The sequence below is a fragment of the Sinocyclocheilus rhinocerous genome, unplaced genomic scaffold (genome assembly GCF_001515625.1).
Source record: "Sinocyclocheilus rhinocerous isolate Xijiao unplaced genomic scaffold, SAMN03320098_v1.1 scaffold584, whole genome shotgun sequence".
NCBI lineage: Eukaryota > Metazoa > Chordata > Actinopteri > Cypriniformes > Cyprinidae > Sinocyclocheilus > Sinocyclocheilus rhinocerous.
In genome coordinates this window covers 541,000-559,565 of record NW_015630348.1, presented here as the reverse complement: position 1 = coordinate 559,565, position 18,566 = coordinate 541,000, and the positions used below count along the sequence as shown (strand labels likewise).

At 37.4% G+C, this 18,566-nt stretch overlaps 1 protein-coding gene across 2 annotated transcripts in view; it reads left to right on the top strand.

Annotated features, from left to right (window-relative positions):
* pdgfc (platelet derived growth factor c) overlaps positions 1–18,566 on the top strand; it is a 58,289-nt gene that overhangs the window by 33,453 nt on the left and 6,270 nt on the right. For both annotated transcript variants that reach the window (XM_016552407.1, XM_016552406.1), the window contains 2 exons: positions 4,791–4,986; positions 13,066–13,246. In XM_016552407.1, coding sequence (XP_016407893.1) covers positions 4,791–4,986; positions 13,066–13,246 — 377 coding nt within the window. The remainder of the gene's footprint in view (positions 1–4,790; positions 4,987–13,065; positions 13,247–18,566) is intronic.

Sequence of the window (18,566 nt, the reverse complement as noted above, 5' to 3'; positions counted from 1 at the left end):
TGGATAGCTGGCCAATCACAGTACACCTCGCTTTTTCAGACCGATGAGTTTTGTAAAAATCGACGCGTTTCAAAAAGGCGGGGCATAGAGGAGAAACAATAATGTACAGTATGTGGAAAATAATGTGTTTTTTTAACTTTAAACCGCATAAACACATTTCATTACACCAAATACACAAAATAATGTTCTTTTTAGCAGCATCATATGACCCCTTTAAGATCATATTCAAACCTGTATGACTTTTTATTTTTACTGTCATGGAACACAAAATGACATATATTGTCTGTTTGGGCTGCTCTTTTCCATAGGATGAAACCATAGAATGTAACCACAAAGAAGAATGTCAAGCTTCAAAAATGACAAAAAAGCACCATACAATTGTCCATATTACCTATGTGCTGTATTTAAAGGGATAGTTCACCCAAAAGTCTGTCATCATTTACTCCCACTCAAGTGTTTCACAAAAGAACAAGAAGTTGAACACAAAAGAAGATATTTTGATGCATGTTGGTACCCAGCCAGTCTACCAACATTCTTCAAAATATATTCATTTGTGTTCAACAGAAGAAAGAAACAACTTGAAGGTAAATGACGACTGATGATGAATTTTCATTTTTGGGTGAACTGTCCCTTGAAGTCTTCAGAAGTCATACAATAGCTTTGTGTCAAGAAAAGACTGAAATTTAAAGTGAACATCCCCCCCTCTGCCACCACAGCCTTCAAATATATGGAAAAAAAACTGTGAGATAAAGTTTAAAATAAGAAATAGTCACATTGTGACATATAAAGTTGCAACTGTTACAAAGTTGCAATAATGAAAATTAAAGTTGCAATTGTGACATAAAATCTCATTGCAACAAAGTTGCAATTGTGAGAAGTAAAGTTGCAATTGTGACATGTAAAGTCAAACCTGTAAGACCTTCGTTCATCTTTGAAACACAAATTAAGATATTTTTGCTGTTTACGTTGTTTACGCTTTGATCTGAACCTAAACAACGTATCCGCATACATACGTTGCATACGTTGTTTACATATGTGATACTCTCCAAAACGGCGCTATAGGGTGACGCGGAGGAGACGAATTGTTGAATAAAGTCGTTATTTTTGTTTTCTTTGTGCACAAAAAGTATTCTCGTAGCTTCGTAAAATTACGGTTGAACCACTGATGTCACATGGATTATTTTAACAATCTCCTTGCTATGTTTCTGAGCCTTGATCGTGTAAGGATCCTAGCTGTCTATGGGAGGGTCGGAGAGCTCTCGGAATGCATCAAAAATATAATTTGTGTTCCGAAGATGAACGAAGGTCTTACAGGTTTGGAACAACATGGGGTTGAGTAATTAATGACAGAATTTTCATTTTTGGGTGAACTATCCCTTTAATGGGAATCATAGATGCCAATAAAGAAACTTTATTTTTAAGAATGAGTATGTCACCCACATGATGAATTTAATTGAAATTAAATTGGTGGTATTTATTTAATTTTAAATAATGCAGAGCACTGACTCATGCGCCACTTAATTTCCAGTAAGACACCAACTGCATCTGCTCTTGTTACATTAGCATTTTAAGAACAGGAATGTACCTTATACCACCTTCCAAGAACTTGTAACAGCTTACAATCATAGGCCTCAATAAGAGAAGGCCTGTCTTAATGCCAGAAACCTAAGAGAATTATAAACATTAATACAGAGCTTGACAAGAAGCTGTCAGTCTGCTGGGCAAATGCTGTAACATGCTGAGGAAAAGGCCCTTTCTTTCTCATTTCAACAGACTTCAAAGACCTTGGCAGCTGCAGCCGACTCCTGATCTGTTTATATAACTGAGTCCATAAAGGGTTTAGGCTTGTGCTGCAAACAGATCTGAGGTGTTCAACACTGTTCCACGGGCCTCGGGCTCTTTTGTTTGGATATGTTTCACACAAAATGCTCCTCAACTCTGAAGAGCATGAGTGATCTTGCTTTACCTCCCTAACATTGACAATGTGTCTATTCTTACGAGGGCAATAGTTTGCAGGGCATGCCAGGTTTCTGTGTGCCGAGTGCAATTTTTTGGAGGGTACTTTTCGGATGTGCACAAAGTTTGTCCGTTCAAAAGTGACTTGTGTATTGTCTTTCACATCTCCTCCCCGGAGTGCAATTAATCACAACATGAGAAAAAGACATCAAAGCAGTCGCTGTCATGTTTACAGAGAGAAATTATATCAGTCGTCTTTTCTTTTTTCCACTAAATTTTTCCTCCTGCCTACAAGTCACACAGAGTCAAACATATTGAATTTTGATGTCCTAAACAGATTCTTTTTTTTATCTCTTTCTCTCTGCTCTTTCCTTCAGTTACGGATGTCAGAGTGATCAGATTTCTATCTCTTGTGGTTGCGGACACACCTCAGGGGTTAAAGCTGTTCCCCAGAACTTTCCGAAACCCCAGTGTTTCAGTCATTTCTCTTCCAGTGACTCCTGAAACATCATTCAGCATTAACTGCTGCTTGTGATGGGATCTGTCATCCAGACCATGGAGGGAATAAATAAGTCATTCGCCAATCCTAATACAAAAAAGAAGGAAACTCAAAAATGAATATTGTATTCATGAATTTTGTTTCAAGACTTTCTTTCTTCTGTGAAAATACAGAAGAAGATGTTTGATTAGAATGTTTGTCCATACAGTGAAAGTGAAACCTGTTTTGGACCCCCAATGTGCTAACAAGATAATTAGCACTTGCTGGAAAGGAAGCAATGACTCATTTTTGATAGCTTATCATCTGTTATGTACTCTATTGAAGTCTGCAAATACAGCACAGGAAAATGCTGGGTGGTTTGTTACTTTTGAAGGTGAATAGTTCCAGTGTTATGTAATACAGATTACATTACAGATCTTGTACCATCACTGTAACTGATCAAGATACCTATTGACACTCTGACTTTGCCACACAACTTGAGGGAGCCGTGTGTGTGTGTGTGTGTGCTCGCATGTGTGTGTGTTCAGGGAGTGGAGCGTGAAAGAAAATCTGTGTGCATTTCCCTTGAGTGGGCTGTGAATGTGACAGGCCTGTAAAAACCAGCACTGGTGTTGCATTTCAACAGCTGTCTGTTTGCATCAAACATCTTTTCTGAACCTAGTACACAACAGGATAAGATAGATTTCAATCCTCTTGCAGAATTCAATAACATTTTATTGGACAGGCAACAAGCATCCCTTTCTAAGAATTGTTTCTATCTAGTTTGGAACCGTACTTTCAGGCTGGTTCTTTATTAGGTCTCTTTGCTGTGATGTAACCGTTGTGAAATGTTGGCTAGAGTGCATCAGCACATGTAGAAAGACTTGTGAGCTTTTCTTACCCCACTTAACCCTGGCTTAATGTCCTTTTAAACCCCAGGTGAAGGCTGGTTTTTACCAGGCTAGCCAGTGATTCACACTTCTATTGACTTGACAATGGTTTATGAAACCTGAATTGTAAAAGTATGCACTGTGAAACACTGTGATGTTAAACGAACAGGCAACCAATCATAACGCCTCAGTGGTTACCTTAATAAATATTCATGCACTTTGTATATTCACACAAAAACAGTTTCTGCGTCTGAAGGGCCAGACTTAACCAGTGCAGATATGCATGGTAACATTTCTACTGATAGATAATGTTGTACTTGTCCAATCTATGTTTTTAATCTCATAAATATGCAAAGAAGCATATTAACTTTACGAATCTCAAATACTGACTTTCAAAGATAAATTACTAAACCAGAATAACATTGTGAAACATGGATTAAGTGTTAAGAATAATGACCTTTGGTTAACCATTTCAAGTGAAAAGCCTGTTGAAAGTCAGCAATGTATTCTTTGAGCTCATTTTCCCTTCCTGTCAAAGTTGCAGGTAGAAGGTGCTTTTATTTGTGCTGTATTGAGGAAGTCATTATAGTTTCTTCCTTTGGGGAGAAACAACTCTGTAAATCCTGTCATAACAGAGGAGCAAGTAAATCAGTATGTAATAATTTCTGAACTTTTAAACGACTAAACTCTTGGCATACCTTACCTCAGTCATGCTGCTAAACCAAGCTCAAAATGACTTCCTCTGCCTTGGATTTCTCTGAACTGTTAAACTATCAGAGCTCTTAAAGGTACAATTGATTGTAGCAGAACAATCTGTCCTAGTAGCCTTCACAGGTTTCCTCCACCCAAACAATGTTTTTCGACATAGCTTTAATTCTTATCTTACTGCTACAACTAGGAATGTCATTGCCAGCTGTAGTGTCACTCACTATAAATAAAACTTTATAGCTACTGATTGATCATTCTTATCTAGATCTATAATGGAAAACTATTATCGTGAAGCAACATCCAAGCACAATATTGCTTTGATACACAGGGGTTCATTAAGCGTATGCTGTGTTCGCAAATGGTAGAACATCATTCTGCTGGTTTTATGGTATTGACAAGGCAAAATCATTTCCGAGGTTTCCTTTTATCGCTTCCTTAATGTGATTATCAGGTTTGCAGTCAATCAATGCTCAATAATAAAAAAAAAAAAACAGAAGTCTTGAGTTTGGTTCATCCTTTCTTTGTGTGATCAGTTATTTAGTATTCACACGGTGCACTGCATAATCCATATTATTTGGGTTTTAATGTGATGCAGTAGAAGCTAAATCCAGTTTGATGTTAATTTGCATTAAGAAAAAAGAAAAGAACTATTCACAAATGATTACAATGTGTTCTTTCTCCACTCTGATGAGGTATGCAGGTTCAAAATGTTTTTAATAAACCTCTTTTTTTTTTTTCTCCCTCTCTCTGTTCTGTAGGAGTGCATGAGTCTCAACACGAAAAGGTCCTCAGTGTCACTGCGGATGGAATTATTCAAAGTCCTGACTTCCCCAACACTTATCCCCGGAATACAGTTATAGTGTGGCGGCTGGTGGCAGTCACAGAAAGTTCCAGGATCCAACTGACCTTTGATCCTCGATTTGGCCTGGAGGACGCCGAGGACGGCATTTGCAAGTAAGAGACACTGACCTTTTGGTCACTGGCAAGACCTCACATGCACATTAGAGAAAGACAATATCTTAACATGTGTAATGTAGAAGACAGACAGTAAAAGAGTAAATAAAGACAGTTAAAGACATTTACATTACATTTACTCATCTTGTGGCTTTAGAAATCAAAATATTGTTGTTGTTTTTTCATATATTTTAAACAATTGCCTACAGTCCTCATCATCATCATCATTATTATTATTAGTCACACTTTTTATTGGTCTATTTACCAACATTTTTGGCAGTTGCATTGCATCTTGCTGTTAAATTTTTGGGGGAGGAGGATTGTCACTTCATGACATGGCATGTTTCTATAACTATTTTATGTTATGTTATGTTATGTTGTTTTATTTTATTTTAATTTTTTAATTTTGTTATTTTATATTTAATAATTTATATTATTTTATGTTTTATATTTTATATTATTTTATATTTTATTTTATTTTTTATATTTTTTATATTATTTCATTGTATTTTTTTTTATTTGATTATTTTATGTTATTTTATTTTTCTCATGGCTGTGACTTTCTAGTAGTCAAAGCTGCCAGTTGATTTAAACTGGCGGGTTGCAATATAGAATCAAGACTGGACCGAAACTGTATAGTGAGGAGGAGATTTAGAAACTGTATAGTGAGGAGGAGATTTAGAAGATTTGAGAGCTTGAAAAATTCCAGAGTGTTTCCTTTCAGGCACTCAAATATTTGCTTAGTGTTATGCGACAAATCAGCGCTACTAAACAAGCAGCATCAGGCATCCATTGCACTCTCTTGACAGGGTCAGACGTAAGATAAAGCACCCATATACAATGCAGCGGTATACGTGTATGTGGAGAAGGAGGGGGAATTACAGTGGAGATGTATGTGCTTGTTGTGACCGAGTCCATTTTTTAAGATTTAGAGTCGAAAGGAGGCCATTTGGGAGATTGGCTGTGCTGCAAGAAGGCTGATGAATAATGAAAAGCCCACCCCTAGTGTGATTATGTTCAGTTATATATTTATTTTTTCCATGACTGATACGATGACATAAAGAAACAGCCCTTTCTACTTTGCGCATATTTAGTTCCTAGTCTCCTATGTAACTCCATAGCATCTGTTTGAGATTCTGGAGACACATACGATCGCAGACGTACACTCACACACAGTGTAGGTCACACACCGCCCAGCCAGCCAATCCACATTAAAGACCCTTTCAATTACAGGCTTGCTTTCCTTCCTTCCTTCCAGGCCTCTGTCCATGCCTCTGTTTTGCTGTATAGTGCAATCGATTGCAGACGTGCACATCTGTGCATTTCTGCTTCCCAGAATCTAGATGATGACCTTCCCATAGCTGGTGGTTTCATGTGGAAAAAAATGTTTGTAGACCTCTTCCAATTATTGATAAATAATAATATTTTTCTAGCATATTCTGTCTTAATGCCCTATTGACTTGTACACATTACCTGTGAAAGGTGCTTCATTGTCTGCAAGCCTTATGTGTGACATACAGTGTTCAAGTAAATCAGTGTAGTTTTATTTGTCAATAATCAATTACATAATGTGCTTGTTTGTTAGCAAGCCTTTGGGGTCTTGCCAGCTATGTGTGTAGCGCCTCCTAGTGGCTTCATGTTAACTGCATTTGAACACTTATTTTTGGTTAAAGAAATTCACCAAAAAATGAACATTTGCTGAAAAGGTACTCATCATCTTAGATGGCCTGAGGCTGTTTCTTTATTGCAACAGATTCTGAGCATTTGCATTACATCACTTGCTCCCCAATGGATCCTCTAAAGTGAATGGGTGCCGTGAGACAGAGTTCAAACAGCTGATAAAAACGTATTGTATTGTATTGATGTAATGTAGCAAATGTAGGCAGATTGAATGCTATTCTGCTATGTCTATACTTTTGCCTTTTCGTTAACATTATCCACTAGCATATTAAGTGATTTCAGCAGGAAAACACAGTAGTTTTTACACCGATTTAATCTTCTCAGGAATGTGTATGAAGTAAATGGCATCCATTATTTTTTGATGTTGGCTTACAAGTATAAATATGCTTTATTCTCTGCCTATAAACATACAGTATCATACAGATAAGTGAACATAATAGGACAGAACCCTTTCCTAGTCTCCAACAATGATGCTATAAATCTGTGCTTGCTTGTCCACTTTGTTTAAATCACAGGCTGTGGCCTTGAGGAGCAAGTGTAGGGTTGGGGTTTTTGCAGTGAGTTGGAGTGTATTTGACCTGGAAAAGAGTTTGTGTGTGTGTGTGTGGGTTTGTGTCGTATGTTTTATAAACTTAGCAGCCATGCGGTGACGGGGGTCTGTATGATTGCACCAGCAATAAATCATTATTTAAAGTCATTATTATACAAGTGATACAAGCACTCACTCTGAACGTTTTTATATATATATATATATATATATATAGCCACAGATACTGTACACCATGCAACTTATCCCTTCACAACTTCCATGCCGTCCTCCTTTTTTAAATAATTAGAGAAACCACATATTGAAAAGCAGTAAAATAATTAATAGACAGTTGATGAAGAAAAAATCCCCTTCTGTTTGGATTGAATCAAAGCAACTGGGCTGGAATAAACTGTAATAAAGCTGCGTGCTGAATCCTATCACACTGCCTCCAGCAAAGCCCAGCCCAGAGCCGACAGGCCACTACAGACAACTCTCATCTTCCTGTCTGTTTCTTCAGACTGATAAGAAAACTGGGCCAGATTTTCTGTGCTTGTTAGAAAAATTGTACAATGTTGGTTCTGTCTTTGATGAAAGGCCGAAGGGTGTGGAAAGGTAACATAAGAAATAAGATTCAGTCATCACAACTATTAGGAATTGTGATCAACAGTACATCATTTAATGTATAGAAGTATTTGTCATTGAGGTTTATGGTGATAGATAAGGACATTTATCTCTACAGACTGAATTGTAGAATTAATAATCGTAATAGTTTAATCTAGTTGACTTTCTGAAACTGTGGACCACTGACTTGAATAAATGTAAAATTCACGAAAAGCACCAACATTAAATAATATTTTGTGTGTAACAAAATAACATTCATTTTTAACATTAGTAATATGTGCTTCCGTTGTGTTCTGAAGTTTCCTAATGAATAAAGCATGTTGAGGGAGAAGTGTTTTTGTTATGAAGCACACTAATGTTTAAAAGTTTGGGGTCCGTTCAATTTTTTTTTTTTTTTATTAAAGCTTTTCAGCAATCATTCATTAAATTGATCAAAAATCACAGTAAAAACATATTGCATAACATTTCTATTTCAAATAAATGCTTTTCTTTTCAACTTTTATATCCATCAAAAGAGTTTTGAAAATAATGCATCAATGTTTCCACAAAACTATTAAGCAGCACAACTGTTTTCAACATGTATAATAATATTAAGAAATGTTTCTTGAGCAGCAAATCAGCATATTACAATGATTTCTGAATGACCATGTGACACTGAAGAATAGAGAAATTACGCTTTGATCACAGGAATAAATAACGGTTTTCTATTTAATATATTTTAAAAAAAAATTTAAATTGTAATTATATTGTATTATTATATTTCGGCATAATCTATAGCACTATTTATCTAATATGATTACTTGACATCTTTTGCATTCGTTTAATAACAGAGAGAATGATTAAGCTTATAAAGTGGTGTTGGTTTGCAATGCTATTAGCTGAAATCTCGTAATGTGGCTTGTTTTTAAGCATTCTATTTAAACATTCTGGTGTAAAAGGGATTCAAGACAATCCAGTGTTTGTTTTCTGATGCTGTGCATTATTTTCTAAAAGATATCAGCGGTGCTTTCTTGCTTCTGTCCTACTTTAGCTTCTGTGGAGTGAATGTATGCATGTAAACCTGGTAATAGTGAAGTCACATTACATTATTGATGAGCCATCTGCCTCGAGTGTCACTGGGATGAGGTGAACCCCTCTGCTTTGTGGTCTTCTGAGCTAGAACAGAATCGAGACAGAGTGAAACATGGATAGTATGTTGTATTCATTAGCTAATGTGTGATGTTGACTTAACATTTAATTTAGGCTAATTGCAGTTTATATGTCGTTTTACTTTGTGAGCACAAAATATTTATTAAAATATTAAAAACTTAATGGTTTTCTTCTACACCTACAGGTGTATCCGTCTACACAGATTCATAAGAGAGCTTTCAGCACTCAGGCCTTTTTTTCCTGTGTATTGGCTTAGTGGAAATCAAACCTGGATGTGTCGAAAATCAGGGGCTCAATGTCCGTTTAACCAGCAAGTGTTTTTTTTTTTTTAGTGCAGTGCGTGATGACCTGTTGTTTTAATTGAATGTGATTTGAAACTTTAGTGTCAGGCTGGGCAGAGAGTAAACAATTACTCCAAAAAGCCAAATGGCTGTGCTGGCACGTGAAAGTATTCCTGTCCAATCAAATGATTAGTACCAGGCTATGGCTGTGGCCACTGAAACCAGCCTTTATTGAACACTGCAGGAGCATTGAGGCCATGCAGGCAGAAATAACACAACCTCATCACTGCTGTTTTTTCTTTTCTTTATTAAAAAAAAATGCTCAGGCCACTGTGTCCAGTCCAAGTTGCATCAAAGACTGTAATTTAGGGCCTGAAAGAAGGCCATGAGAGACATAAGGGGTGAGTTCACTTAAGTTGCGCCACTTCAGCATGTGGTGTTTCAATGCAAAAATCTGCAATACAGTTTTAAAAAATGTATACTTACACCTAGTTAATTTTTCTGTTTTAAAATAATTTTAAATACAAGTCTAATAGAAAATTTGGCCATTGCACCAGTCCTCTCTGTCAACAGATCCTTCAGAAAAGATCAGAATTTATTTGCTACAGTACCCAATGCAGATTGATTTTACCACTTGGGAAAACCACTCTGATTTTTTTGAGCATCTTTGCATTATTGCATAAATTCCTTTAGTAAATAGGGCACTAAAACAATTAGTTTATAGACAATTTGAATAAATCATGCTATTATTTTAGAATGTGCTCTTCATTCTTCCCCGTAATTTTGCTGTATGGGCTTTGAGGTGCAGTATACTGTATGTGTGTATTGAAAAGTTACTGTGTAACCAGTTAAATTTAAGTTTTTTTGTTTTTTTGTTTTGCAGTAAACTTAATTTTATATCATTTGATTAAGTGTGATTTCCCTGAAGCATGTGTAGTACAAAACAGTTTTTCAGTTGCTGAGTGCCGATTTGGGATACCTAAATAGTCCCAGAATCTAATATGTTTTTAGCCATCATAATAATAGATCGATTTAGCTCTCATGTTCTCTGTGGACCGCAGTGCCATAAAGGTGATTGAGATAATACATTTAGCCGTGCTTCGGCTCGTAGCTTATTCAGTTCATTAAATGCTTGTGAGAATGGATTTCTAGGTCACGGCTATTGTAGCTTATGAAAAGCCTAATGCGTTAGCATATTAGCTTGAGATCAAATACAGATAAATATAATTTATGAGCTTACATGTCTGTAGCCTTCCTTTAATCTTATTCACTCTTCACTTACTCCCAAGCATTTTAGCTCTGTTTTTCTCTCAGTATCCTTCTTTCGTTTTTCCTCTCTCTACTTTTTCCATCTTTCCTCACTGCCTTTGTTTGAATGTCTGTGTTTAATAGTGTCTGTAAATAGCTTCATTGCCATAGTTCCCTGTGGAGCCCCTCAAAGCATTAGACCTACACTTAGATGCCCCGTAGCCTTCCCTCACACCGAATGATAGGAGACGATGATGAATTAACCATGTAGTTGTGACAAAACAGCGTTAAATTCCCCTCAGATCATCTCAAGCTAGTAGTTTCCCCGCATCCAAGCATGTGACAGGAGCTGGTGGCCAACAGGAAGGACATGATACTGGATTTATGGCAATTGCGATGAGGCACACTTAGCATCAGGTGCGCATTGTCACATGCTGCTGGCGGGACTGATGTCACGCCCCTCCTCTGGGCTCCTGTCATGAGCCTTCTGATAGGGTCTGCATCCGAAAGCTTAGGCAGCTGAATTTTTGCCTCTTTGCCCAATCAGTCAATGACTTTGCAAGCATCATATGTGCATAAAGATACCATCCAAAATTGATTTCAGATTAGTTTAATCTCTCTTAACAAATACAGAGAGCTAATTTCTTTCTAGAAAGGACATAAAAAAGTGGAAAATATAAGTTTTAATTTGCCTAACTATCGATCTGACCCTGTAGACGCCATAATCCCACTCTGTCTCTCTCCCGCTTTCCGGTTTTGTTTTTTTTTGTTTTGTTTTGTTTTTTTTAATGGTGGGTGTTTACGCAGTTGACTAGAGCAGTGCTGATTGGGGAGAACGGAGGTGCGCTCACTCTATTGGTTAGTAAGACTGCAACTCAAGGCTGGCAGTCATGCATATGCTCTGGAACAGAGTAATATCGCGTCCATATCGCAGGACTTGCGATTAGGAAATCGCAACGTCTCAAATCGCGATTTCGATTCGATTTCGATTAATCGCACAGCCCTAATATATATATACATACAAAATGTTAACCATCCTTTTATGCCAAGTTAACACTTCATGATTTTAGCCCCGATTTTCACTCGCCAACAAGTTTTTGCGAAATCGTCAACAAATGCCTGAAATCGGAGGCAAATCGGTGCTCCCTCACGCGAGTGACAATCACTCGGTGTGAATTATCAAAGACGCGATCTGAGAGAATCGCCGGCGCCCGTGAAATATTTGGCATGCTAAATATCTGGACCTGTCGGCGATTCAAAATCCTGCTGTGTGAAATTAGTTCAAATTGAAAAATACATCGGCGATGACCTACAGCCAAAGAGAGAGCAAGATACAGGGCAGCGGAAAGTTTGGGGAGGAGTTATATGAAACATAGTTTGCGAGTCGCGATTCTTCCTATTGTAAAGTCATGCAGTGTGTAATCTACTGTCGCCGATCCATCGTGCAATGTGAATACAAGCAGCAACTGAATGCTACCCCAGTGTGAAAACAACGGTGATCCGATGGCTTTGAAAATCATGCAGTGTGAACTCGGCATTAGGCGACAATGCGTCATCTTGATTTTTTTTAGCTCAACTGTCATTGAGCTAAAAAATTTGAACTGATAGGATTGTTGGAAATCATAAGTAGTGAAGTAGGTGTCAAAAATGACCCTTCAGCTTTAACATTATTTTGTCAAATTAGCACATGTAGACTTAGTATTATTCTTAATAGGCCTATGTCTATGTACTGTTCAAAAGTTTGGGATCTGGGATTTTTTATAATGTTTTTGAAAGAAATCCCTTATTCAACAAGGATGTATTTATTTGATTAGACACCGTAAAAACAGTAATATTTTGAATTATATTATTACAATTTAAAATAAATATTTAAGCCATTACTTCAGTCTTCAGTGTCACATGATCCTTCAGAAATCATTTTAAAATGCTGATTTGGTGCTCTAGAAAGCATTTTTTATATCATCATCAATGTTGAAAACCGTAGTGATGCTTTATATTTTTTGTGGAAACCGTTATACATTTCAGGAATCTGTGATTAATAAAAAGTGAAAAAATAGCTGCATTTATTTGAAAAATAAATCTTTTATAGCATTATAAATGTCACTGTTGATCATTTTAATGCATACTTTCTGCGTAAGTGTAAATTTCTTTGAAATCTCACTGACCCTGAACTTTTGAATGATAGTGTAGATGATTTTGCCTAATCCTATCCCAACTAGACAGCGCTAAATGCAAATGTAAACAGCATTAAACATGTTTTGACATCCAATCAGTTAAATCACATTCGTAAAAGCTCCTCTGGATTGTTTCACATCAACAACTAATGGCATGTATCCAAATGACTTGATATAGGATCCTGACTAAAACAATTAGTTTTTTTGTGTTTTACTGTTCGTAATTGTTTGTTGTCACAAAATTAGAGATCCTTTCTCTTGAAATTCGCTCATAAAAGTACCGATCTGTCTTGCCCAACTGCTTATGTTGAGATAATTGAAGATGAATGTAAACAGAACCTGAATGCTTGTGATTAATGAATCTCTTGTAATAAAATGGTGTGCTTTGCTGTTGTAGGTATGATTATGTGGAGGTGGAGGAGCCTGTCGGAGGCGTGGTGTTGGGGCGTTGGTGTGGCTCAGAGATGGTTCCGGGGCCCCAGGTGTCCAAGGGGAACCAGATCCTGATCCGCTTCGTCTCCGATGACTATTTTCCCTCGGACCCAGGATTCTGCATCCGCTACTCTTTGCTTCAGCAGGTATGAATTGACTCATGCACCACGTTTTTCCTTATGTAATGCTTATGCAACATTTACTGAGAGGGCTGGTTGTGTTTTTGCTAAAAACGTTTTGTTAATCCCTAATGGCCCTGTACTATATTATTTCTCCACCTGATGAACTTAAATACACAGTGTGCAAAATATATTTAGATGTTTATGAGAAATACAGTGAGCTTTGCTGAATATCAAAATTTATAAAGTGATACTGTATGTAATTGGGGCCAAAAAATGAAAAAGAAATCCTGAGAAATTAAACATACTCTCATTATTACAATGCATCTGTTGCTGTAATCACCATCCCTTCCTCTGAAATGACCTGGCAACCTTAAATGGCACTTACTAAGTTGGAAATTTCAAGTTATAATTATATTCCTACCTCAGAGACCTTCTCCTCAATGTTTCACTTCTTGTGGTGGTGAAAACCACAGCGGGGCGGGCTATGGTGTTTTCCACCTTGGCCATGGTTCAGTTTCCTCCCTTTAATTTACACCCTGACAGGCATCACACGGCACATTTGAAAAGGATCATTCCCCTGAAATGATTTAATAGACATTCTTGGCTTTGATGTGTGATGCCTGTCAAAATGTTATGACTCCACTTTCCCTTGCATTTGTTTACTGAGGCTTCAGAGCGTGTCTGAACGCTTTGCTACGTTGCTTGAAAATTGCTCTCATTGTTTTCCAGTGAACAAAGGTGTGCTTTATCTCCGGGTAGATAATGGCTGTATCTATTCTGCTGAAACTTAATTATTTTAGTGTTGATTGTGGTGAGATAGGCCACCAAAATTAGACAGGACAAATGTGGCTGTGGATTGTTTTCAAAGAAAAGAAAAACATGGGGTTTCCATACGCCGTTTCCTTCTGATCTCATCTTTTCTATTAAAAGTGCTGATGCTGATTTGTCAATCTCTTTCTGCATTTCCGTTGATTTGAGAGCCGAACGATGATGTAACTGTGCTACTACATTACCTGCCAACAAAAATATTGCCCATCACTGTCTTTTAGAGTCTTAGGGAGTTTTGAGAACGTATTTTAATAATCAGTCACAAAATAATACACTACTGTTCAAAGATTTTGGATTCAGTAAGTTACAATATTACTGTTTTACTGTATTTTGATCAAACTTCCTAGCCGCTGAGCAGTTCTCTGGTAAGGGCCAGTAAGGAGCCTTTTTTTCCGGCCTTTTTCTGCGGTGGAAATGCATGAAATCGTTTTAGTTTATCTCTGGCTCTAAAACTGACAACAATAAAGGGACATCAGTTTTCCTTTAAGGAGATCTTCTAAACAAATCAGTTGCATGAAAATTTTTATTTTTAGTGATTTTTCCCTAGATGACATTCATTTTTGGCTTTCAGGTATAAAATGAAGTATGTTTATATGTAGAATGATGTGTAGATGAGTACATTCTCCACTCTTTATACTAGATGGTGTGTTTTTCTTTGAGCGGTGCTCTATTATTGCAGAGGAGGTGGTGTGTTATGGCTAGTTTCTGGACAGCGAGCTCGCATCAGAGAAGGTGTGGCTGAATCAAGCTCTATTTATAGTGTTTGTGGAGGAGGATGTTGAGCTGGAACCTACAATTCCAACACGGCCTCCTCCAGCCCTGACTCACAGTGCACAGTGTTTGTTTTCTTGCTCACCAAAGCATTTTTATTCAGGAGGCTTGTGGATGGGAGTTACATCTCGATTGCTGTGCGCCTGTGTGCGTCAAATTGTTTGAATTGTTGTGTTATCATAAAATGTCAGGGAGTGTGTGGCAGAAGGTCTTCAACAAACTAAAAATAAGTAATTTGCTCTTTTATGAAACATTGCTTGACTGTCCTGCAAATAGTGTTGTTGTTTCGACATTACGTGAGCATATGCATGATACATTGTTAAATGCCAGGTGAACACAAAAATACAATTTCATAGTATGTCAAACAAAAAATGCACATAGAATCTACAATTTCTAGTGAAGAAATGCTTTGTCTAGCTTCTAAATGCTTAAAAGAGGCAGAGCCTTTAGTTAGCTTATGTGTTAATCGCCTCTGCCATTAAATTCAGCTTCTCTGGCAGCATGTCTTAATACCTAGTTTAATTTGCACATCCTGCACCACCTACTGTCAACTGAATTGTTTAAAGACAGCAGTGGTGTTAATGACACTAAACTGCAATTTAGCAGGAAATTTCCTTGGATGCCCTGCAAAAAAAAAAAAAAAAGCTAAATTATTTCTTTGTCACACTTGTTTTTTTGACACGGACGAATTTAAAAATTGTGACCTTCTTTGCTACTTTACCTGCATAATAAAGTAGTAGTGGTAGTAAATGGGAGATATTTTTCTTAAGGTTTTAATCTCATCTTTTTGTGTTGCAGTTGTCACTAAAGAAAAAGCTTTATCAGGTGGTATGGTGAATTTTCTTTTTTATGAAAAGCATTTTACAAAAAAAGTGGGAATTCATTAAAGATGTTTCATTTATCATAATAATGTTGGGTGGAGGAACATTTTTATTAGTTAATACTAGTAAATAAGCACATTTTCAGATAATAGATTAATCATTTGTTTTGGCTTAAGAAAAATATAAGGCAACAACATGTCTGTAATATCATGCTTAGTATTTAATGTATTACACAAAGTATAAAGTATATAGCTGCTTATATATTTTAGAAAAGGAGTCATATTTGGTGCTTGACATGTAAGAGATTCAGTATAAGAGAATTTCAGTATAAGGAAAAGAGCAGAACATTTCATAAACTATAAACCTGGATGAAATATCAATAAAACCCAACTACACAAACGGATAAAGTGGACAGTTGCAGAGATCAACATTCCCAGCATGCAGCCACACATTAATAGATGTTATAACATTGTTGGGTAAAACTGTTCATTGTGAAACTGTTAATTCACCTGACTGTTCACAAATCCAGTGCACTTCTCATAAAATGCTTAACGGTATTCTTATAGTCTATACTGCACCCATGTTTATAGCTCAGTTTATTTTTCCCCACTGTCCACTGATGCTAATCTAAATGATGAGTGCTTCAGATTTTATGCTTGAAAGTTTCCAATTATGATGCAACTTGGGGAAATGAGTGGCCTAGCTGGCTGGCTGTTGGTTTTGTACACGGTGGCAACGGGCTTGGAACAGCCGAATTCTGTTTCTCTGTGGTCAACCTTAGCTACTGGAAACCCGGGATCACGGGGGCGCCCCTGCACTTTCTGTTTAAACAAGCAATCACTCCCCTTCACCACTACCACAGAGAGAAGGGGGAAATGAGCCCCAGCTGCGATTCTCAGGAAGAGACTTTGGGAGCTGGTAAGGTTTTGAGGGAAGAGGTCATTAAAACGGCACCTAGCTCTGGAAATAAGAAAAATTTGGGATTCTCACGAAAGTCAGAGGAACTGGACTGCTGCTTTTAACTCCCAGCTGGATTTCATAGATGTTTTCCTCCTCGAATCAGCCTGAAAATATGTCTTTTGCATGTGCTTACTGATTTCCACTGAATTTGCATAATCTTTACTGCCATTAAATTGACCAAAATAGTCTAGAACGAAGGCAAGAGATGTCCCTTTCCAAACAGAGTAACAGGTTTCATAGGCACCAAAAGTGGGACATGGTTGCTGAGGCCAAACTAAGTTCAGCACAGGTTTTTTATAAACATTTTAAATTGGAAACAGCTTCTCTTTAAAAGAATGAGGTTAATGTGCAGTGTGAACACAGTATACACTTGTGTGTAAGAACCTTTTGTAGTTGCCACTTGTTTTTAAAGTAATTGTAGATGGCAGTTTTGTTGGCTGGACCTTTCTTCTCAGCAACATTAGTTCAGGACAACCACAAGGATTACTGAATTACATAAGGCGTATCATTTCAAACACAATGTCTATTCAAAATTCAGAGTTACTGTAGATGTGTGAAAATGACTCCAGTCACTTAATTTCTCTTCTCCTCTTCCTTCAACCACTGTGTATGATTGGCATGCCACCAAGCTTGGCCTTCACCAAAATACGTCCGCAGTGAATCACCCGCATTTTTGAGTGAGACCTCTGCACTGTTATTTGGTTTTCTACAGAGCTGAATGCTCTCATGTGTGTTCTGACGGCTACTGGCAGACATCTGAGTCTGTGCGCTCATGTCCGTCTGTTAAGCCATTTTCCTTGTACAACCTGCAAACAATTTGAAACATCATGTTGTCAGGCTTCAGAACATAAATGAGGCCATTATTTTGTGGATAATATTTTACCTTTAATCAATGCATCTGTTATGAAATATGATGACATAAGAGGAAGATGTTGGAGGAAAAGCACTTTAAGTGTTACTGTGATTTGCGATGTACTTTATTGGCAGATTATGAATGCAGTGACATCATGCTTAGGAATAATAATTTCTGGTAACACTTTACTCAAAGCCTTTATGTATGATGCATTCTAAAAGTAGTTTTAATGCATTAATTATGCCTTGTAATGCACCTTATGATGCATTGTACAGTCTCATGAATAATTGTAACTACAGTTAATGCATTATAACACTTATCAATTCATTGTTACTCTATGCATTTTAAATTTGGTTATAATTTTGTTATGACAAGATATTACAACGCACATTATGAATAATTATAATGCATAATACCCTTTAATAACCCTTTATAATGCATTATACATAAAGGCTTTAAGTAAACTGTTACCTAATTTCTTCACTCAAAGTACACTTAAAGTACACAGTTGCTTAAAGGTGCTGTAGGAGATCTTGGAAAATGCTAACTTTAGTCTGATAGCACTGAAAGCGAACGTCCCACCCTCCCTGCAATCGCCGTCCAAAGCCACACCCCCTGAACGCATATACGCTCGTCGCTCACAGACCAGAATACCAGAGACAACATTACTACAATAGGCTACATCAGGTTCCCAATTCCAGCCCATGTTCCGAAGTGAAGTAAACTTCAACAGATTTCCCCCGCTCAGGGAGTAGGGAGCAATGAACACTGTGTAGGGATCATATCGATCGGAACACAGTTCATGCACGTAGCTCACTTCTAACGAGCTGGTTATCTGAATCGGGTGTGTTAACTAAGCGAGACATGCAAAATATGCAGAAATGGGGGCGCGAGGACAGTAATTGGGAACCGCTGGGCTACATCATGTGTCATTCACCGGTGAGAACACTTTAAAAGTACTACAATACCAGGAAGGAAGATCGGGTTGTTGCGGGTGGTCTCGCTCTGTCTGCACAGCGTGCGTGAACGCGCTGATGACGTATCCTGTCTGCGCGAACTGGGTGCGCAGATGTATGCTAATACATACATTGACAGGCAGGTAGGAAAGCCA